Raw genomic sequence first — 22950 nt, 5'->3', positions numbered from 1 at the left:
AGTAAAGGGCCTGTCCCACTTTCACCACCTAATTCACAACCTTTTTTTACGCGTGGCCATTTTTCATCATGTTGAAAAAACGCCCCGACCTACTTGATGCCACGAGTGCCTACGACAAGCGTCACGACCTACCTACGACCTCGTGACGACCATGCTGCGAGTATGAGTCAAGGGCAAACTCGGCAGAGGTCGTGAAGGTGGGACAGGCCCTTTACTCCAGCAATTGTGTCGATTTAAACCAGCATCTGCAGTTCTTTCCCACACTTTCCCACACATGCCATCGTTGTAACTGTATCAATAAATTACGATTGAAAATGAACTTGTTTCAGGCAAATAGCCTGGAGTTAAATCCTGTGTTTGGTCGATAGTCATTTCAAGTTGGCTCGCTGATGTTTAAGTGAAGAATTATTAAACCTCTCCTTTTCTCCTTAAAGTCATCATAAGGCTCTGGACTTCCACATTGTATTCATCTACCATGTTTGCTTTTTTTCCGTGTACACAACCATAAAATGACCATGTTCTTCTGAATTCATTTACCGAATGAAACCACATCATTTGAATGGGTAATAATCTTTGCACCCTCTCTACATTGCTTGGTACCACAGCATGATGATAGATGCAAAATGCTGGAGTAACTCAGCCGGGACAGGCAGCATCTCTGGAGAGAAGGAATGGGTGACGTTTCGGGTCAGGACCCTTCTCGGGCCGAAACGTCACCCATTCCTTCTCTCCAGAGATGCTGCCTGTCCCGCTGAGTTACTCCTTATATAAATAGCATATTGCGTGTTCATCTAGTGTATACCTCTTTAAAAGCTGTGCAGGTATTATGTAATAAAATGTAACACAAATTGACACGGCCTCTCAGGCTTGCGTGTTTATAAATTACTAAATATACCATTATGCATCTTTAAAACAGATTTTGTGTTATTACCTCTGATTAAATGGATGATAATAAACAGCGGTTCTTTGACCTGCCTGTGGATTGGATTCTGCTGTTTAATAATCTAATGTGAACAGGTACCGAGAAGCTCGGATTCCTGTGGCGTGCCCCCGTAACCATGGCGCAAGATAAGCAGCAGGAATCATTTGTTTTTTCTTCACGTTGGCCTTTGACGGCAGACGGAGAAACGTATTTTCCGATTGTTACCACGGGTCAAAACAAGCAGGCGAGCGATCACGAGACTCGTAGCTACAAAGATATACCAGTCCATAAGCGATACGGGCAGAATTAGGCCATTCGGCCCATCCAGTCCTCCATTCAACAGACAATAGACGTGCAGATGCTGGAAAATCGAAGGTAGACAAAAATACTGGAGAAACTCAGCGGGTGCAGCAGCATCTATGGAGCATCAGTCTGAAGAAGGGTTTCGGCCCTATTTCCTTCGCTCCATAGTTGCTGCTGCACCCGCTGAGTTTCTCCAGCACTTTTGTCTACCTTCGTTAGTTCATATGTACCTCGGAGTAGAATTAGGCCATTCGGCCCATCAAGTCTACTGCGCCATTTAATCATGGCTGATCTATCTCTCCCTCTCAACCCTATCCTCCTGCCTTCTCCCCGTAACCCCTGACACCCGCACTAATCAAGCATCTGTCTAATCTCCGCCTCAAAAATATCCACCGACTTGGCCTCCACAGCCGTCTGTGGCAATGAGTTCCACAGATTCACCACCCTCTGACTAAAGTCTGTCACGTGCCATTGGGCCCTTCTCCGTTGTGTAGACTGGTAAAAAATGATACTTTTCTTCCACAAGGCCAACAAAGGAAGATATATATATACGACTAAGATTCGGCAGTCACGACAGGTCCTTCGAGATTCTTCTCCGAAGCATGGGCGGAGGTTTCGTTGACAAATGTTGTACAGCCAGTGGTGGAAGACACATATTTTTTTTTTGGACATTTCTCGTTTGACCCGAAACTTGAAGGAAAAGGAGAGGAAATCTCTTCGGACTCCGATCCATGTATTTTATAATTATCCACTGTACTTTGCTGTGACTGTTTGCTTCTGTAAATAGTTTTGTGCTAATAAATTCATTTGAAAGCTTAACGACTCCGTATGTTGGGTCATGATTGTCGTGTTACCCTGGAGAGAGAGACAGAATAGAGAAATATATATATATTAGAGAGAGAGAGAGAGAGAGAGAGAGAGAGAGAGAGAGAGAGAGAGAGAGAGAGAGAGAGAGAGAGAGAGAGAGAGAGAGAGAGAGAGATAGGTAGAGAGTGATATATAAATAGAGAGAGATATAGATAGAGGGATATAGATAGATAGAAAGAGAGAAATAGAAAGATATAGAAAGAGAGATAGAATAGATAGATAGATAGATCCTTTATTGTCATTCAGACCTTACGGTCTGAACGAAATTATGTTGCCTGCAGTCGTACACAGAATCAATAATAACAAAACATACAATAAACACAGATTAAACATCCACCACAGTGAGTTCACCAAGCACATCCTCACTGTGATGGAGGCAAAGTCTTAGTCTCTGTCTCTTCCCTCCTTGTTCTCCCTCTGCGCTGAGGCGATCGATCCAGGCCGGAGATGCCGCCCTCCAGTCCAGCGGACCTCCGTGGTGATGTCGCCGCCACCGAAAGAGAGGAGAGAGATAGACATAGAGAGAGAAGAGAGAGGGAGATATAGATGTGAGATATATATATATATAGAGAGAGATAGAGATATAGATAGAGATATAAATAGTTAGATAGATAGATAGATAGATAGATAGATAGATAGATAGATAGATAGATAGATAGATAGAGAGATAGTTAGTTAGTTAGTTAGTTAGTTAGTTAGTTAGATAGATAGATAGATAGATAGATAGATAGATAGTTAGTTAGTTAGTTAGTTAGTTAGTTAGTTAGTTAGTTAGTTAGATAGATAGATAGATAGATAGAGAGATAGATAGATAGATAGATAGATAGATAGTTAGTTAGTTAGTTAGTTAGTTAGTTAGTTAGTTAGTTAGTTAGTTTGTTAGATAGATAGAGATATAGATAGATAGATAGTTAGTTAGTTAGTTAGTTAGTTAAATAGATAGATAGATAGATAGATAGATAGATAGATAGATAGATAGATAGATAGATAGATAGTTAGTTAGTCCTTACTTTTGTCTTTCTGTATCATTTTGTTCTGACTTTCCTGGCTTGTTTGACTCCTCTATCACATGACTAAAGCGCTGGAAGTTCCAATTTCCAACTGTTTACGAGAATATATATTTTTGTGTTCAGATCTTATGAACACAAACGGCGGCACGATGGCGCAGCGGTGAAGCTGCTGCCTTACAGTGGCAGAGACCCGGGTTAGATCCTGACTACGGGTGCTTGTCTGTACGTTCTCACCGTGACCTGTGTGGGTTTTCTCCGACACTCCAGAGATGTTTTTAGACAATAGGTGCGGGAGTAGGCCATTCGGCCCTTCGAGCCAGCACCGCCATTCAATGTGATCATGGCTGATCATCCCCAATCAGTACCCCGTTCCTGCCTTCTCCCCATATCCCCTGACTCCACTATCTTCAAGAGCCCTATCTAGCTCTCTCTTGAAAGTATCCAGAGAACCAGCCTCCACCGCCCTCTGAGGCAGGGAATTCCACAGACTCACAACTCTCTGTGTGGAAAATTGGGGTAATAGGCATGGAGTAAATGGAAAAAATAATCCCTAGTGTGTGTAGGGTAGGGTTCATGTGCAGGGACCGCTGGGCGGCATGGACTCGATGGGTCGAAGGGCCTGTTTTCACGGCATATCTCTAAACTAAACTAAATACGGAACTTAAAGTGAGCTATACTACCGTTTCGGAGATAGGCACAAAATGCTGGAGTAACTCAGCGGGCCGGGCAACATCGTTTCGGAATGAGACTTCTCTTCAGACTGAGGGGAGAGGGAGACACAGAGATCTGGAAGGGTAGGGTGTGAAAATGAGACATCAAAGAGGACGAAGTTCAAGGCAAATGGAGAATAGATCATTGTTAGCCCGGGGAAGGTGACAACGCAGCTTAGAAAGATAAAAATTAAATCAGGAGGACAGTCAGACTGGTTGGAGAATTCATTAGGCATATAGGCTGAGGCAAATTTGTTAGCCTTGACACTAGGTTAACTCAGAGCTGCCAAGAAGTACGGATTTTCCGTATTTTGTACGGAAATGCGTTAAGAATACGGATGTACGGATTTGCTTTGTAAAATATGGATTTTTTAAAAATCGGCCCGACTTCCTGTTTCATGTTGCTGGTTAAAAAATGCAAGGATATAAAAATTCATACTGTAACTCTAAAAATTATAGCAGATTAAATCTATTAGTATTTTAAATTTCAAGATCTGGTGATTATTTTTGTAAGCTTTGATCTGCCTGTCCCGCTACAGGTTTAAACAGCGCTGTCAGTTTAGTGCGTGGGAATTTAAACGAACAGCGCCATGGGCTCCAATTGTAGCTATGGCCGCAGCGCTATGGGTCACAGACTGTTTGGGTCGGGAGTGAGAGGGAAGGAGGGAATAAGAGAGGGAGGGAGAAAAAAAGGAAGGAGGGAGGGAGGAAGAGAGGGAGGGAAAGGGGGAGAAAGGGAGGGGGAGAAGGAGAGGGAGGAAGGAGGGAGAGAGAGAGAGGGAGGCTTCATCATCTGGTGCTAAAATTCAAGTAAGGTGTGTAGAAGACATGTCAATTTGTAGCAAAGCTATGCATTCTTGTACTCTTACATGGGTATGGCAGCACTTAAAATACAACATTTTTTTTCAGCAAAATGGCACCGCGTATAAATACTGATTTCCTCAGCAAAATACTGATTTTCAGATACTAGAATACTGAAATTCTCTGCCAAAACCTGGCAGCTCTGTTAACTCCAGTTCCCCCTTGTGAAGGTAACAAGTGTAAGTCTATAGTGAGGGTCCTGATCACTTGATCCTCTGACACAAGGAATACAGAGCAGTCAATTAACCTATAACCCATTCTTGAGAGTGCAGGAAGGAACTGCAGATGCAGTTTTACACCGAAGATAGAAACAAAATTGCTGGAGTAACTCATCTGTTTAAGAAGGAACTGCAGATGTTGGAAAAATCGAAGGTGGACAAAAATACTGGAGAAACTCGGCGGGAGAGGCAGCATCTACGGAGCGAAGGAATAGGTGACGTTTCGGGTTGAGACCCTTCTTCAGACTGAATTCTTCAGTAACTCAGCTGGCCAGCATCTCTGGAGAGAAGGAATGGGTGACGTCTCGGGTCAGAGTTTCAATCCACATGAAAAAAAACGAAATCTCATCTTGATTAGAAAAATCTGAATCAAAAGTGAATCAACAGATACAAAATTATTCATTAAAATTATTAATTATTTGTCTTTGTGCAGCTCAAGGAACATTTTTGAAATCATAGAAAGATGGTAAGATATAAAGCAAAAAGCCAATACTCTTGAAAAAAAATACTTTTGAAATAGTTTTCTTGTGAAATAGAGCTGCTAATTAACGAGTTGATTAGAATTTTTTTCTTTCTTTTTTACTAGTTTGAAGCTGACCTGGCACTTTTTTAAATTGGCTTTGATTTGAATAAAATATTTGCTATATTTGCTGAAGTAGCATATTTGGGATTTTTGTGCTTCGGGCAACAGTCTTCTCCATGCATTCTGAAATAATTGGAGCATTGATTAAAGTCCATTAAAGTTTCTCCTCAATGTAACAAAGTAAACTTGCAGTAGGTTTGGAGTGACACGGTGGCACAGCGCTAGAGTTGCTGCCTTAAAGCGCCAGACCACCCCTGGGTTTGATCCCGACTACGCCTGTGCTGCCTGTGCGGAGTTTGCATGTTCTCCCCAGGACCACGTGGGTTGTCCCCGGGAGCTCCGGTCCCCTACCACATTCCAAAGACGTACAGGTTTGTAGGTTCATTGGCTTAGTATAATTCTAAATTGTCCCTAGTGTATAGGATCAATGTTCGTGTGCGGGGATCGCTGGTCGGTGCGGGCTCGGTGGGCCGAAGGGCCTGTGGAGTTTAGTTTAGCGATACTGGGCAGAAACAGGCCCTTCGGCCCACCGAAACCGCGCCGACCAGCGATCTCCGCACCCTAGCACTATCCTATACACACTAGGGGCAGTTTTTACCGAAGCCAATTACTATTTCTGCGCTGTATCTCTAAACTAAACTGAACTATTAACGATATTGCCTCACGGTTTTTGAGTTTGAGACCAGCTGCTAACAAAGTTGTGATCATTTCTCAAAAATTGATAAATAAATGATTTTATTGTACACAAAGGCCATATTAATGTAGTGCGAACTTTGGTTAATAATTACTAAGGTTAAGGTTTATATTTTCTGTTGTGTTGCTGCGAGTAAGAATTTAATTGTTCTCTCTGTAACAAAACACTCATGAATTGACTATTGACTTTAGAGTTCCCCACATTCTGCTTTTCTTCACTACTCTCTGCTGCCATTGGCAACTCTGGAACCCCCCCCCCCCCCCCCCCCCCCCATGACGTTTCTATTCATTATAATGAATGAATGAATGAATACGTTTATTGGCCAAGTGTTCACATACAAGGAATTTGCCTTGGTGCTCCGCCCGCAAGTGACAACATGACATACAGTGGCAGTTAGGAATGATACATAAAACATTAAACATTAATAATAAAACATTTTTGATTACAATTATAGACAATAGACAATAGGTGCAGGAGTAGGCCATTTGGCCCTTCGAGCCAGCACCGCCATTTAGATTACTATCTAAATGCGTCAAGTTGGGAAAAAGGAAAGTACGGGATCTGGGGGTCCTTGTACATCAGGCTATGAAAGTAAGCATGCAGGTACAGCAGGCAGTGAAGAAAGCGAATGGCATGTTGGCCTTTATAACAAGAGGAATGGAATATTGGAGCAAAGAGGTCCTTCTGCAGTTGTACAGTGCCCTAGTGAGACCACACCTGGTGTATTGTGTGCAGTTTTGGTCCCCTAATTTGGGGAAGGCCATTCTTGCTATTGAGGGAGTGCAGCGTAGGTTTACAAGGTTAATTCCAGGGGTGGCGGGAATGGAGGAGAATGGAGCGGCTGGGCTTGTACGGCAGGGGATATGGGGAGAAGGCAGGAACGGGGTACTGATTGGGGATGATCAGCCATGATCACATTGAATGGCGGTGCCGGCTCGAAGGGCCGAATGGCCTACTCCTGCACCTATTGTCTATTGTCTATTGAGCGGCTGAGCTTGTACACTCTGGAGTTTAGAAGGATGAGAGGGCTTCTCATTGAAACATATAAGATTGTTAAGGGCTTGGACATGCTAGAGGCAGGAAACATGTTCCCGATGTTAGGGGAGTCCAGAACCAGGGGCCACAGTTTAAGAATAAGGAGAAAGCCATTTAGAGCGGAGACGAGGAAACACTTTTTCTCACAGAGAGTTGTGAGTCTGTGGAATTCGCTGCCTCAGAAGGCGGTGGAGGCCGGTTCTCTGGATGCTTTCAAGAGAGAGCTAGATAGGGCTCTTAAAAATAGTGGAGTCAGGGGATATGGGGAGAAGGCAGGAACGGGGTACTGATTGGGGATGATCAGCCATGATCACATTGAATGGCGGTGCTGGCTCAAAGTGCCGAATGGCCTACTCCTGCACCTATTGTCTATTGTGATGAAAGCTGATTGTTACCAATCTTATCCCCGATTTAATCCCAAGCAATTGACTTTGTTATCATATGTAATAACTGTGGCTGAAATATTAATGTCTGTAATTTCGCTGGCAGGACAATGTGGCCATGAATCTTCACTGTCCTGAATCCATTTATCAGTGTTTCTTTCAGTTTTATCGCTCGCTGTGATGTATCAAATTAATTAAGATATCTTCTAATGGATGAACCTTGGGCAAACGCCACCCCATTCCTTCTCTCCAGAGATGCTGCCTGTCCCGATGAGTTACTCCAGCATTTTTGTGTCTATCTTCTAATGGAATTGGATTAACAGCAAACCCACATTTATCGTGGATTTTATTCTGTTTTCTCCTTGTGATTTCCGATATTCCTGCTTTATATTTATTGAAGAGACATTTGTATCATGGGAGACAAAAGTGCTAGAGAAACTCAGCAGGTGAGGCAGCATCTATGGAGCGAAGGAATAGGTGACGTTTCGGGTCGAGACCCGAAACATCACCTATTCCTTCGCTCCATAGATGCTGCCTCACCCGCTGAGTTTCTCCAGCATTTTTGTCTACCTTCGATTTTTCCAGCATCTGGTTCTTGGTTCTTGGTTTCTTGGTCCTCCAAAATATCCCAAATGGAATTTAAACTGGAGGTGGTGGAGGGAGGACTTAAACCAGAATGGGTATTTTTGGGAAGAAAGGGCTACCTTAAATTTAGTTGCATCTGGTTGGGTAACTATAGTAGGGTGGAGATTATTCCATGCTTTAATTGTGCGGGGGAAGAACAAATTGCTGTACACATCTGTCTTGGTAGCTGGAATCTCAAATTGGATCTAATGCCCTCGTCTGCTCCTAATTGGTTTGTGTTTGGTGTAGGTTGGGAATCTATGTCGAGCTGGCCATTTAACATTTAACAAATCTGCAGTTCTTTCTTAAACACTTTGTATCGTGTGACTTTATTTAACGTGGCTAGTTGTCTGATTGTTATAATATTCATTTTCTTTCAAACGCGGATCCATTTATTCATTGGGGACGTGCATAACTGGACATTGATAAGCCGAGAGATTGATGTTGCTTTTGCTACATAATATGCTCGCTCATGGCATGGTGGTGCAGCGGTAGAGTTGCTGCCTGGCAGCGCCAGAGACCCGGGTTCGATCCTGACTAGGAGTGCTGTACGTACGTGCTTCCCCTGTGACCTCGTGGGTTTTCTCCGGGTGCTCCGGGTTTCCTCCCACACACCAAGGACCTACGGGTTTGCACGCCAATTGGCTTCAATAAAGATTGTAAGTTGTCGCTGGTGTGTAGGATAGTGGGAGTGGCGGGTCAGTACTGAGTCAATGGGCCGAAGGGCTGTTTCCGTGCTGTATCTCTAAACTAAACTAAACTAAATAAGAGGAGGCCCAGTGCAACTTGGAGGAACAGCACCTCATATTTTGCTTGGGCAGCTGTATGGACATTGACTTCTCTAACTTCCATTAACTCTTGCTTTCCCTCTCTCTCCATCCCTCCCTCACCCCTAGTTCTCCGACCAGCCTGACTGTCCCTGATCGAATGTTACCTCTGTTTGCTTCATTGTCACCTTCTCCCAGCTAACAATAATCAATACTACATTATCTTTGACCCTCATCCCTTTTGATCTCTCATTCTTACCCCCTTCCCCTTCCTTATCTCTATGTCTCCCTCTCTCCCTACTCTCATTCTGACGAAGAGTCGACCCGAAACATCGCCCATTCCTTCTCTCCAGAGATGCTGCCTGTCCCGCTGAGTTACTCCAGCACTTTGTGTATTTCTTTCGAAAGCCAGTCTCTGCAGTTCTTTGTCTCTACATCTCCAAACATTTATCGAGAATAGACACAAAATGCGACACGTTAATAGACAATAGACAATAGGTGCAGGATATTAGAACAATAGACAACACAAACATGTGGGGAAACTCAGCGGGTGCAGCAGCATCTATGGAGCGAAGGAAATAGGCAACGTTTTGGGCCGAAACCATGAAGGAAATAGGCAACGTTTCGGCCCGAAACCCTGAAGGAAATAGGCAACGTTTTGGGCCGAAACGTTGTCTATTTCCTTCGCTCCATAGATGCTGCTGCACCTGCCGAGTTTCTCCAGCATTTTTGTGTACCTTCGATTTTCCAGCATCTGCAGTTCCTTCTTAAAGACAATAGACAATAGGTGCAGGAGTAGGCCATTCGGCCCTTCGAGCCAGCACCGCCATTCACAGTGATCATGGCTGATCATCCCCAATCAGTACCCCGTTCCTGCCTTCTCCCCATATCCCCTGACTCCGCTATCTTTAAGAGCCCTATCAAGCTCTCTCTTGAAAGCCTTCTTTCCATGAGATGCTGCCGGTCCTGCTGAGTTACTCCAGAATTTTGTGTCTATCTTCGGTGTAAACCAGCATCTGCAGTTCCTTCCTACTAAACAAAATAATTTTTGATATGTGACCGGACTGCATGCGTATTTACTCCTTCTAAGTTTTGCTCACTACATCTCTGACCTACGATAGTGAAGGGACATTTCGCCCGTCCATTTTTTGGAACAGTAGCACTGTGGCCACAGTTTAAGAATAAGGGGCAGGCCATTTAGAACAGAGACGAGGAAACACTTTTTCACACAGAGAGTGGTGAGTCTGTAGAATTCTCTGCCTCAGAGGGCGGTGGAAGCTGGTTCTCAGGATGCTTTCAAGAGAGAGCTAGATAGGGCTCTTAAAGATAGCGGAGTCAGGGGATATGGGGAGAAGGCAGGAACGGGGTACTGATTGGGGATGATCAGCCATGATCACATTGAATGGCGGTGCTGGCTCCTGAATGTCCTCCTCCTGCACCTATTGTCTATTGTCTTTAAGAAGGAACTACAGATGCTGGAAAATCGAAGTTACACAAAAATGCTGGAGAAACTCGGCGGGTGCAGCAGCATCTATGGAGCGAAGGAAATAGGCAACGTTTCGGCCCGAAACCCTTCCGGGTTTCGGCCCGAAACGTTGCCTATTTCCTTTAGGGTTTCGGCCCGAAACGTTGCCTATTTCCTTCAGGGTTTCGGCCCGAAACGTTGCCTATTTCCTTCAGGGTTTCGGCCCGAGACGTTGCCTATTTCCTTCGCTCCATAGATGCTGCTGCACCCGCTGAGTTTCTCCAGCATTGTTGTGTTGTCTATTGTTCTAATATCATCCACAAATGCTAAACGGCAGTGCAACGCTTGTATGACTGGCGTGAGTACCCTGCAAAGATTACACCACATCATAATTACATCTTTTCCCTTGCACAACGGTCAGTTTTGCCTCACTGCAGCCTTTAATGTACTGAAACATCCAAAATCATTTCAAAGCAGCATTAACCTATAAACCACAAAACCATGTCACAACAGAATAACTTTGCTGAAGAAGTAATTTTGAAGGAGTATCTGGAAGGGGGGGAGGGAGGGGGTTTGAAGGTGGAAAGTTGTGTCATTTAATGTTACAATACTGCTGATGCTGATAAGTGTGAGGTGCTACACCTTGGCAGGACAAATCAAAATAGGACGTACATGGTAAATGGTAGGGAATTGAAGAATGCAGATGAACAGAGAGATCTAGGAATAACCGTGCATAGTTCCTTGAAGGTGGAATCTCATATAGATAGGGTGGTAAAGAAAGCTTTTGGTATGCTAGCCTTTATAAATCAGAGCATTGAGTATAGAAGCTGGGATGTAATGTTAAAATTGTACAAGGCATTGGTGAGACCAAACCTGGAGTATGGTGTATAATTTTGGTCGCCTAATTATAGGAAGGATGTCAACAAAATAGAGAGAGTACAGAGGAGATTTACTAGGATGTTGCCTGGGTTTCAACAACTAAGTTACAGAGATAGGTTGAATAAGTTAAGTCTTTATTCTCTGGAGCGCAGAAGGTTAAGGGGGGACTTGATAGAGATCTTTAAAATGATGAGAGGGATAGACAGAGTTGATGTGGACAAGCTTTTCCCTTTGAGAATAGGGAAGATTCAAACAAGAGGATATGACTTCAGAATTAAGGGACAGAAGTTTAGGGGTAACATGAGGGGGAACTTCTTAACTCAGAGAGTGGTAGCGGTGTGGAATGAGCTTCCAGTGGAAGTGGTGGAGGCAGGTTCGTTGGTATCATTTAAAAATAAATTGGATAGGCATATGGATGAGAAGGGAATGGAGGGTATGGTGTGAGTGCAGGCAGGTGGGACTAAGGAAAAAAAAGTTGTTCGGCACGGACTTGTAGGGCCGAGATGGCCTGTTTCCGTGCTGTAATTGTTATATGGTTATAATACGGTGTTTGTAAAATTAATTTTGTCCGTCATCAGGAGTTTTGCCAGCATCTGGTCAAAACTGAAGCGGACAGTGTTTGCTTTATCACCCCACCTACTCAGTAGGGGCAAACAAATATTGAATAAATTCTCCAAATATCAACATTATTACTTTGTTTACTCACATCCCGTGTGCAGCATAATGGGCCCTGTCCCACTGTACGAGCTAATTCAAGAGTTCTCCCGGGGTTTCCCCTGATTCGAACGCGGAGATTTACGGTAACGGCCGCTCGTGGGTACTCGGGGATCTCGTGGACATTTTTCAACATGTTGGAAAATCTTCGCGAGCCTTCCCGAGATTACCGCGTTTCCCGAGTACCTGCGGTTAGCGTTACGAGCCGCTTAGAGACGTCCCCGAGCTCCGACGTACCCGCTGCGTACATTCTACGTGCTTACCGTATTATCTAAACGGTGGCCGATTGGGAAAGGGGGAGATGCACCGAGACCTGGGTGTCATGGTACACCAGTCATTGAAGGTAGGCATGCAGGTGCAGCAGGCAGTAAAGAAAGCGAATGGCATGTTGGCTTTCATAGCAAGAGGATTTGAGTATAGGAGCAGGGAGGTTCTACTGCAGTTGTATAGGGTCTTGGTGAGACCACACCTGGAGTATTGCGTACAGTTTTGGTCTCCAAATCTGAGGAAGGACATTATTGCCTTAGAGGGAGTGCAGAGAAGGTTCACCAGACTGATTCCTGGGATGTCAGGACTGTCTTATGAAGAAAGACTGGATAGACTTGGTTTGTACTCTCTGGAATTTAGGAGATTGAGAGGGGATCTTATAGAAACTTACAAAATTCTTAAGGGGTTTGACAGGCTAGATGCAGGAAGAATGTTCCCGATGTTGGGGGAGTCCAGGACAAGGGGTCACAGCTTAAGGATAAGGGGGAAATCCTTTAAAACCGAGATGAGGAGAACTTTTTTCACACAGAGAGTGGTGAATCTCTGGAACTCTCTGCCACAGAGGGTAGTTGAGGCCAGTTCATTGGCTATATTTAAGAGGGAGTTAGATGTGGCCCTTGTGGCCAAGGGGATCAGAGGGTATGGAGAGAAGGCAGGTACGGGATACTGAGTTGGATGATCAGCCATGATCATATTAAATGGCGGTGCAGGCTCGAAGGGCCGAATGGCCTACTCCTGCACCTAATTTCTATGTTCTATGTTTCTATGTTTACCACGAGTTTGATTTTTTTTTTAATCGGGAGAGCCTTTGAATTACCTCGTGCAGTGGGACAGGCCCTTAATCCTTCAAGTTTTGGTTGAAGATTGGATATTATTGTTACAATATCCAAAGTCCGGTCCACACGCTCACCAATTCTCAAGTTATATGAGTAGAATCAGGCCATTCGGCCCATCGAGTCCACTCTGCCATTCAATCAGGGCTGGTCTCTACCTCCTGTTTCCATTTTCCTGCCTTCTCCCCATAACCCTTGACCCCCGTTCTAATCAAGAATCTATCTCTCTCTGCCTTAAAACTATCCACAGACTTTGCCCCCACAGCCCTCTGTGGCAAAGAATTCCACAGATTAACTACCCTCTGACTAAAGAAGTTCCTCCTCACCTCTTTTCTAAAAGAGCGCCCTTTAATTCTGAGACTGTGACCTCTGGTCCTAGACTCCCCCACCAGTGGAAACATCCTCTCCACATTGTACTGGAGTGGCTGGCAATCCAGGCGAGCTCCGGGCTACTGCAGGGCCTCCACCGCCACCCCTCGACCGGCTCGGCCCGCCAGCCCACGTCCCTCTCTCCCCCTCCCTCCCGCCCTCCCCCCCCGCCCGTCCGACAGCCTCCGTGTCCTGGGTGGTGGGTGCCCCCTGCAGCCAATCTTGAAGTCGCTGGAGGCAATACTGCAGTCACGGTGGCGCAGCGGTAGAGTTGCCGCCTTACAGCGAATGCAGCGCCGGAGACCCGGGTTCAATCTCGATTACGGGCGCCGTCTGTACGGAGTTTTTACGTTCTCCCCGTGACCTGCGTGGGTTTTCTCCGAGATCTTCTGTTTCCTCCCACACCCCAAAGATGTGCAGGTTTGTAGGTTAATTGGCTCAGTGTGTGTGTGTGTGTGTAAATTGTTCCTAGTGTGTGTAGGATAATGTTAGTGTGCGGGGATCGCTGGTCGGCAGGGACTCGATGGGCCGAAGGGCCTGATTCCGCGCTGTATCTCTAAACTATACCAATACTCCGGACCCTCTCGTGCTAGCCCACTCCTCTCATCCCTCATCACCAGTGGCCCCCCTCCTCTTCGTCTCTCCACTCTCCCGAGACCTCCTGCAGTCTGCAGTGCTTTGGGAAGGTCCACTCCTGTCAGCAAGCCTCAACACAGTGGGTGGAGACAAGGGAAACTGCAGGTGCTGGCCTGCAAAACAAAGACACAACGTGCTGGAGTAACTCAGCGGGTCATCTCCGGGGCAACTCGAATAGGTGACGTTTCGGGTCGGGACACTTCTTCAGATAGGATGGGCAAGAAGGAACTGCAGATGCTGGTTTACACTGAAGATAGACACAAAATGCTGGAGTAACTCAGCTGGGACAGGCAGCCATTTTGTGTGTGTGTTATGTATTGGAGGTGTTTATGGAGTTTCAGGGAGCCTCTTGTGATCCAGGTACCTGTTCAACGTTAGTCCACACTGCTTTACCAACTTGCTTCTTCCAAATTGGTCCAAAAAAGGTTGACCAAGCTGGGTCTCTATGCCTTGGAGTGCGGGAGGATGAGGTGTGATCTTGTAGAGGTGTATACAATCATGAGAGGAATAGATCGGGTAGTTCCACAGTCTCTTGGGATTCGAGCACCAGAACACCTAGGTTCAAGGTGAGGGGGAAAAGATTTAATAGGAACCTGAGGGATAACTTTTTCACACAAAGGGCAGTGTGTGTATGGAACGAGCTGCCAGAGGAGGTGGTTGAGGCTGGGACTATCCCAACGTTTAAGAAACAGTTAGACAGGTACCTGGATAGGATAAGTTCGGAGGGATATGGACCAAATGCAGGCGTGTGGGACTAGTGTAGCTGGGGCAGTTGGCCAGTGTGGGTAAGTTGGGCTGAAGGGCCTGGTTCCACGCTGTATCACTCTAAATATTCCTCTTCGCTGCTCCATTTTAATCATTTGTGTCTATATGAATTCATTTTAATTACGGCATGTTCGGGTTTCCCCTTCGACCTCCTTGTTACAAATTCATTGATTTTTGCTAAATTAGATGTAACCCGGTATATTTTATTATATTTGACATCTGCTGAGATTATAATGAATGCTGCGCTTTCTTTCGGCTGCAACTATAATGATGGAATGTTGGTAGCCTTCCAAGAAATCTCCAAATGAATAAATTCCTCCAATTGTGAGATTATCTCTATGAAGACTAAAGAGTAATGTGATATATCAAAAACGCCCATGCAGTGACTAGTCTCAACCACGTTAATGGTGGCGCAGCGGTAGAGTTGCTGCCTTAAGGGCCTGTCCCACTTGGCCGCCATTTGCATATAATTTATGCGACATCATTTACGTGACACGCTCGTGATGCGCGCATGGTGCATGATGACATAGGCAGTGATGCGCGGCGTCCCAGGATTCCGTGACGTACAAAATCTTCGCGCGCCATCTGCCGCACGCGCAAACGACAGCCAAGTGGGACAGGCCATTTACAAATCAATATTCGTCCCACTGTGGTATAAGCTGCCCAAGCGAAATATGAGATACTGTGCCTCCAATTTGCGTTTAGCCTCACTCTGACAGTGGAGGAGACTGAGGACCGAAAGGTCTGTGTAGGATTGGGAATGAGAATTAAAATGTCCAGCAAACGGGAGATCAGGTTGGTTCACGCGGGCCGGGCGGAGGTGTTCCGCGGAACGATGGCGCAGTCTGCGTTTGGTCTCGCTGATGTACAAGAGGCCACATCTTGAACAAGGGATACAGTAGATGAGGTTGGAAGAGGTGCAAGTGAACCTCTGCCTAACCTGAAAGGACCATCGGGGTCCCTGGACAGAGTCGAGGGAGGAGGTATAGCAACAGGTGTTGCATCTTCTGCTTTTGCAGGGGAAGGTACCTGGGGAGGGGGTGGTTAGGATGGGAAGGGAGGGAATGGTCTCTGCGGAAGGTGGAAAGGGGTGGAGATGGGAAAATGTGTCTCGTGGCTAACAATGGCCTTTCCTGTATCATCGTTAATTTTACAATATCTTTCATTCATTGTTCTTTATCTCTCCACATCACCATCTATATCTCTCGTTTCCCTTGTCCCTAACCAGTCTGAAGAAACGTCACCCACTCTTCCTCTCCAGAGATGCTGCCAGCCCCGCTGAGTTACTCTGCCTTTTGGTGTTTATATCCATGTACCTCTCTAGCTTTTTCTTAAACGTTGGGATAGTCCCTGTCACAACCACCTCCTCTGGCAGCTCATTCCATCCACCCACCACCCTCTGTGTGAAAAACAGAGTGTAGCCCTCGGTTTCCATATAACCATATAACCATATAACAATTACAGCACGGAAACAGGCCATCTCGACCCTTCTAGTCTGTGCCGAACACATAATCTCCCCTAGTCCCATCTACCTGCGCTTAGACCATAACCCTCCATTCCCTTCCCATCCATATAACTATCCAATTTATTTTTAAATGATAAAAACGAACCTGCCTCCACCACCTTCACTGGAAGCTCATTCCACACAGCCACCACTCTCTGAGTAAAGAAGTTCCCCCTCATGTTACCCCTAAACTTCAGTCCCTTAATTCTCAAGTCATGTCCCTTTGTTTGACGGAACATTATTCGTTTCCTAGTAGATCTTTTCCCCTTCACCTTAAACCTATGGTCCTCGATTCCCCTACTCTGGGCAAGAGACTCTGTGCATCTAGCACTGTTCAGAGTGTTTAATAAAAATAGAATGATGTTCCGTATAATATTATTACACATATATTTCATGAACAATGGCAGTCAGAAGCAGACAACCGTCACTGTGACTGGGGTAGTAATTAGCGATACAATAATGGAGAGAGCATTGAGATTTAGTGGGTTAACACGATGTTTCATGCTGCTCTGATATACTGATAATCAATATGCACCATAAAAAAGCAGTCATTCTTATGACAGCTGGCTTTTTTTACAAGGTTTACATATGACAAAACAAATTCGCCTGACTGGAACTTATTTGGAATAAAGGGCGTAATTTGTGCCGTGACATAATTTACGCGTCAAGATGCGCTCGTGATGCGTGGATGCATTATACGCGCATGGTGCGTGGTGACGTAGGCAGTGGCGAGCGGTCGCGCGTGGCGCCCAGGGATTTTGCGATGCACTAAATCTTCGCGCGCCATCTGCATGACGCGCAAGTGACGCCCAAGTGGGACAGGCCCTTTAGGCGGAAACAAGGAACTGCAAGGTGCTGGTTTACATAAAAGGACACAAAGTCTTGGAGTAACTCAGTGCGTCAGGTAGCATCACTGGAGAACAAGGACAGGTGACATTTCTGGGTCAAATTTAGTCTTAAGAATCTTCTTCTTGTCGAATCCACACACAAGATTAGAAGTTGTGAATGAATGAATGAATAATTTTATTGGCCAAGTATTCACATACAAGGAATTTGCCTTGGTGCTCCGCCCGCAAGTGACAACGACATACAATGACAGTTAGGAATGACACATAAAACATTAAACATTAATAATAAAACATTATTGATTAAACATGTGAATTAAATAAAATACCAGAGCAAAAGGTGGGTACAGATTTTTGGTTATTGAGTAGAGCTACTGCTCGTGGAAAAAAGCTGTCTTTATGTCTGGCTGTGGCAGCTTTGACAGTCCGGAGTCGCCTTCCAGCGGAAAGTGATTCAAAGAGTTTGTGGCCAGGGTGAGAGGGGTCGGAGATGATCTTGCCCGCTCGCTTCCTGGCCCTTGCAGTGTACAGTTCGTCAATGGAGGGAAGGTTGCAGCCAATAACCTTCTCTGCTGATCAGACGACTTGCTGCAGCCTCTGGACTGCATCAAGTGCAGCATCTTCAGTCAGAGACTGATTGCACCAATGTGCAAAACGGAGAGACATAGGAAGTCTTGTATACCAGCTGCTATAAGGTTTTATAATGCACAAAAATTTTAACTTATTATGTATTGAAGATATCTGTTGAAATGTGTGGTGTTATGTCTGTCTTGAAGCTGTTGTGGCACTGTAATTTCCTGTAAAGGATTATTAAAGGTTATTCATTCATGGATGTCGTGCGTTTCGTAGCCAGAGTTGAGCGCACGTCTCGGCACCTTGCACGCATCGGTGTCTGTTGTCGCTTCTTGTGCGTGGTGGTGGGACGTGAACACTCTTTCCTTCACCCCAGCCTTAGAATAATTAGTTTAGTGATGCAGCATGGAAACAGGCCCTTGGGCCCACTGAGTCCATTCCGACCAGCGATCACCCTGTACAGTAGTCTTATCCTGCAAACTAGGGATAATTTACTCATTTACCAATTAATCTACAAGCCTGCACGTTTTTGGAATGTGGGAAGAAACCGGAGCAACCGGAAGAAACTCACATGATCAGGGGGAGAACATACAAATTGCATACAGACAGTGCCCGTAGTCAGGATCGAACCCAGGTCTCTGTCGCTAAGACATACAGGTAAATTGGCTTTGGTAAAAATTAAAAGTTGTCCCTAGTGTGTGTAGGATAGTGCTAGTGTACGGGGATCGCTGGTCCACGCGGACTCGTTGGGCCGAACAGCCTGTTTCGGTGCTGTATCTTTCATCTAAACTAATTAACCTTCGAACCTGCACAGTCTTTGGGACGTGGGAGGGAACCAGAGCACCCGGAGCTAAAACACCGTTTTGATTTCCAGTGCCTTCAATGTCATTGTCTCCTGCATGGAGTGAGACCGTGTTAGTGTAAGCAGGGGGTTGTATAACCCATTGGAAGATGGCAAAGTTAGTTTGGCTGATGAAGCCTCTTTAGCACATTTGGTATTGCAGTTCAGGACCTCCTGCAGTGATCTCCTCATTAAAAGCCTGGCTTTTTGTCAAGAGTAGTGCTGTCACCTTGCCATCAATAGATTTCCTCACAAGCTATTCATTGTCTTCTGGATTAAAAAAAAAAATGAGTATCTAACATTGCCAAAATTTGTTGCTTATAAGCGAATGGTATGTTAGCTTTCATAGCAAAAGGATTTGAGTCTAGGAGCAGGGAGGTTCTACTGCAGTTGTACAGGGTCTTGGTGAGACCACACCTGGAGTATTGCGTACAGTTTTGGTCTCCAAATCTGAGGAAGGACATTATTGCCATAGAGGGAGTGCAGAGAAGGTTCACCAGACTGATTCCTGGGATGTCAGGACTGTCTTATGAAGAAAGACTGGATAGACTTGGTTTATACTCTCTAGAATTTAGGAGATTGAGAGGGGATTTTATAGAAACTTACAAAATTCTTAAGGGGTTGGACAGGCTAGATGCAGGAAGATTGTTCCCGATGTTGGGGAAGTCCAGGACAAGGGGTCGCAGCTTAAGGATAAGGGGGAAATCCTTTAAAGCCGAGATGAGAAGAACATTTTTCACACAGAGAGTGGTGAATCTCTGGAACTCTCTGCCACAGAGGGTAGTCGAGGCCAGTTCATTGGCTATATTTAAGACGGAGTTAGATGTGGCCCTTGTGGCTAAGGGGATCAGAGGGTATGGAGAGAAGGCAGGTACGGGATACTGAGTTGGATGATCAGCCATGATCATATTGAATAGCGGTGCAGGCTCAAAGGGCCGAATGGCCTACTCCTGCACCTAATTTCTATGTTTCTATAACTTTGAACCTATGACACCTTTGCTCAGTCTACCTGGCCCCACCTGATCAGCCGGTTTCTAACGAGGTCAACTGCCCCTCCCATTCCCACACTGACCTTTCCATCCTGGGCCCAATGCGAATTGGAGGAACAGCACCTCATATTTTGCTTGGGTTAGATTCCAACCCAGTGGATAGACCCGGAATGCTGGAGTGACTCAGCGGGTCAGGCAGCATCTCTGGAGAGAAGGAATGGGTGACGTTTTGGGTCGAGACCCTTCTTCCTACTCTCCCTTACAACCCAGCGGTATGAATATTCATTTCTCTAACTTCAAGTAACCCATGCGTCCCTCTCTCTCTCCATCCCTCCCCCACCTGAGTCGTGCTAGCTTCAGTCATCTTGTTGTGTCTCATTGTCTGTAATTCGTTTTCACCTAGCCCACTGCTAACAATGGCCTGTTCCCTCTGCCATTGCTTCTTGTTTGCATATCTTTCATTCATTAGTTCTCTATCTCTCTACATCACTGTTTATATCTCTCGTTTCCCTTTCCCTTGACTCTCAGTCTGAAGATCAGTCTCGATGCGAAATGTCACCTATTCCTTTTCTCCAGAGATAATGCTGCCTGATCTGAGAAACTCCAGATTTTTGTGTCTCTCTTTGATTTTTTTCCAGGCATATTTTAAAGTGTTAAGGGCCTGACCCACTTGGCGATTTTTTTTGGCGACTGCCGGCATCATATCAGCGTCGCCAAAAGATTTTGAACATTTCAAAATCCAGGGAGATGATGAGAAAAAAATAACGACCCAACAAACATCCAACAATGGCCTGCTTGCTTCATCATCATTGTCACTTCATCTTTCCACATCACCGTTTCCCTTATCCCCCTAACCAGTCTGAATTCGAAACGTCACCCATTCCTTCGCTCCAGAGACGCTGCCTGTCCCGCTGAGTTACTCCAGCTTTTTGTGTCTATCTTCGGTTAAAACCAGCATCTGCAGTTCCTTCCCACAATTTATTAATGACTGACTGGGTCAATTGCCCAACGCATCACCGGTTCCTCGCTCCCCTCCATTGAGTCTGTCCAAAGCAAGCGCTGTCTGCGGAGGGCGCTCAGCATCGCCAAGGACTGCTCTCACCCCAACCATGGACTGTTTACCCTCCTACCATCCGGGAGGCGCTACAGGTCTCTCCTTTGCCGGACCAGCAGGTCGAGGAACAGCTTCTTTCCGGCGGCTGTCACTCTACTCAACAACGTACCTCGGTGACTGCCAATCACCACCCACCCCCCCCCCCCAGACACTTATTATTATTTATTCAAATCGTTTGCTATGTCGCTCTTCCAGGGAGATGCTAAATGCATTTTGTTGTCTCTGTACTGTACACTGACAATGACAATTAAAATTGAATCTGAATCTGAATCTGAAGGGCAGGAGAATGGGGTTTGGAGGGAGAGATAGATCAGCCGTGATTGAATGGCGGAGTAGACCTGTTGGGCCGAATGGCCTAAATCTTCTCCGATCACCTAATGATTATTTCCGTTTATTGCCCGGTATTGTAGATTAAAAGCAAAATAGTGTAGGAAGGAACTGCAGATGCTGCTTTACTCCAAAGCTAGACACAAAAAGCTGGAGTAGCTCAGCGGGACAGGCAGCGTCTCTGGAGAGAAGGCATGGGTGATGTTTCGCAAGGGTCTCGGCCCAAAACGTCCGCTATTCCTTTTCGTAATAGAAGGCAGGTTACATCACTGCGAATTAGTGTTCAGTCTGTGTTCTCCTTCGAGGATGTCCGTGAGATAACGTAGAGGTCAGGGGTATAGAAACATGTCCTTATTCAATGACGCGGGGAATTTTATAATTGTGTTTCTCCCCTTCGGAGTGTTTGTACTGTACCTGCAGCGGGTCATTCCAGTACGATAGAGCAAAGGATTCCAGGAGTGATCTGATCTGCATGTTCATCGACAATGTGACTTCACCCCCAGCCCATTCCAGATGCAATGGAACGAAATGCCCTCTATTCATATCATATATCATGTCAGTTGCAAATTTTTCGGTGACCTGATACGTGACTCAATGATGCCGAAAAAAATTGCCAAGTGGGACAAGCTCTTTAGATTGAGCTCTCAAGGCTAAAGGAATCAAGGGAAAGGGAGAGAAATCCCGAAAGGGGTACTGATTGTGGATGATCAGCCATGATCATCATATAGTCAAGTCAAGTCAAGTCAAGAGAGTTTATTGTCATGTGTCCCAGATAGGACAATGAAATTCTTGTTTGCTGCAGCACAACAGAACATTGTAAGCATAAATACAGAACAGTTCAGTTCAATATACACATAAATAAGCAGATAAAGTGCAAGAGGCTGTTACAGTTCAGAGTCTGTTGGTTGGTGAGTTTAATAGCCTGATGGCTGTGGGGAAGAAGCTGTTCCTGAACCTGGATGTAACAGATTTCAGGCTCCTGTACCTGTTAGCGGAGAGATGAGTGAGTGGCTAGGATGGTGTGGGTCCTTGATGATGTTGGCAGCCTTTTTGAGGCAGCGACTGCGATAGATCCCCTCGATGGTGGGGAGGTCAGAGCCGATGATGGACTGGGCAGTGGTCACATCTTTCTGCTGGCTCGAAGGGCCGAATGGCCTACTCCTGCACCTATTGTCTATGTAAATCTAACACACACTGTGTAAGATTGTGTCTTCACCATTTTGCTCTCTGTCAGGTGATTTTTATTCGCTTGTCCACGTTAAGGTTTTGCATTTCTTTGCCGCTAACAAACCGCAGCAGTGTTAACGTTACCTGACAGTGTGCCAACGTGATTATGTGCGGTGTTATTCCACCCTCCCCACACACAGTATCTGACGGATTGTACATAAAGAGTTTCTATTGTGCTTGACTCCACAGCGATCTGTCTCTACGGGGGTCGGCAGCTTGCCGAAGGTCAACGAGTTTTGAAATCCAAGTGCCGCGAATGCAGAGTGAGTATTACATTGCTTCAAATAAGCCACGAGTGTCTTATTGTCATGTGTCCCTGAGTGAAACAATGACATTCTTACTGGCAGCGGCACCACTGAATATGGAGACATAGTACACTGTAAACAATATGATAAACGAGAAACAAAAGGTTCAGTGTGTGTATATATACACACACACATACTCACATGTACAGATATATACAGATTATCATGTATTTATACAAACACACACACACACACACACACGCGCACACACACATACACACACATACACACACACACACATACACACACACACACACACACACACACACACACTACACACACAGACACACACACACACACACACACACACACACACACAC

General features: G+C 45.5%; 1 protein-coding gene across 1 annotated transcript in view; it reads left to right on the top strand.

The window, feature by feature from the left end:
- LOC129705574 (protein kinase C-binding protein NELL1-like) overlaps positions 1–22950 on the top strand; it is a 336887-nt gene that overhangs the window by 19479 nt on the left and 294458 nt on the right. The window contains exon 4 of the mRNA XM_055649174.1: positions 22515–22588. Within this exon, the coding sequence (XP_055505149.1) occupies positions 22515–22588 (74 nt within the window). The remainder of the gene's footprint in view (positions 1–22514; positions 22589–22950) is intronic.

The sequence above is a fragment of the Leucoraja erinacea genome, chromosome 18, assembly GCF_028641065.1.
Source record: "Leucoraja erinacea ecotype New England chromosome 18, Leri_hhj_1, whole genome shotgun sequence".
Taxonomy (NCBI): domain Eukaryota; kingdom Metazoa; phylum Chordata; class Chondrichthyes; order Rajiformes; family Rajidae; genus Leucoraja; species Leucoraja erinaceus.
Note: the sequence above shows the minus strand (reverse complement) of the source record. Positions and strands in the feature narration are given on the sequence as shown.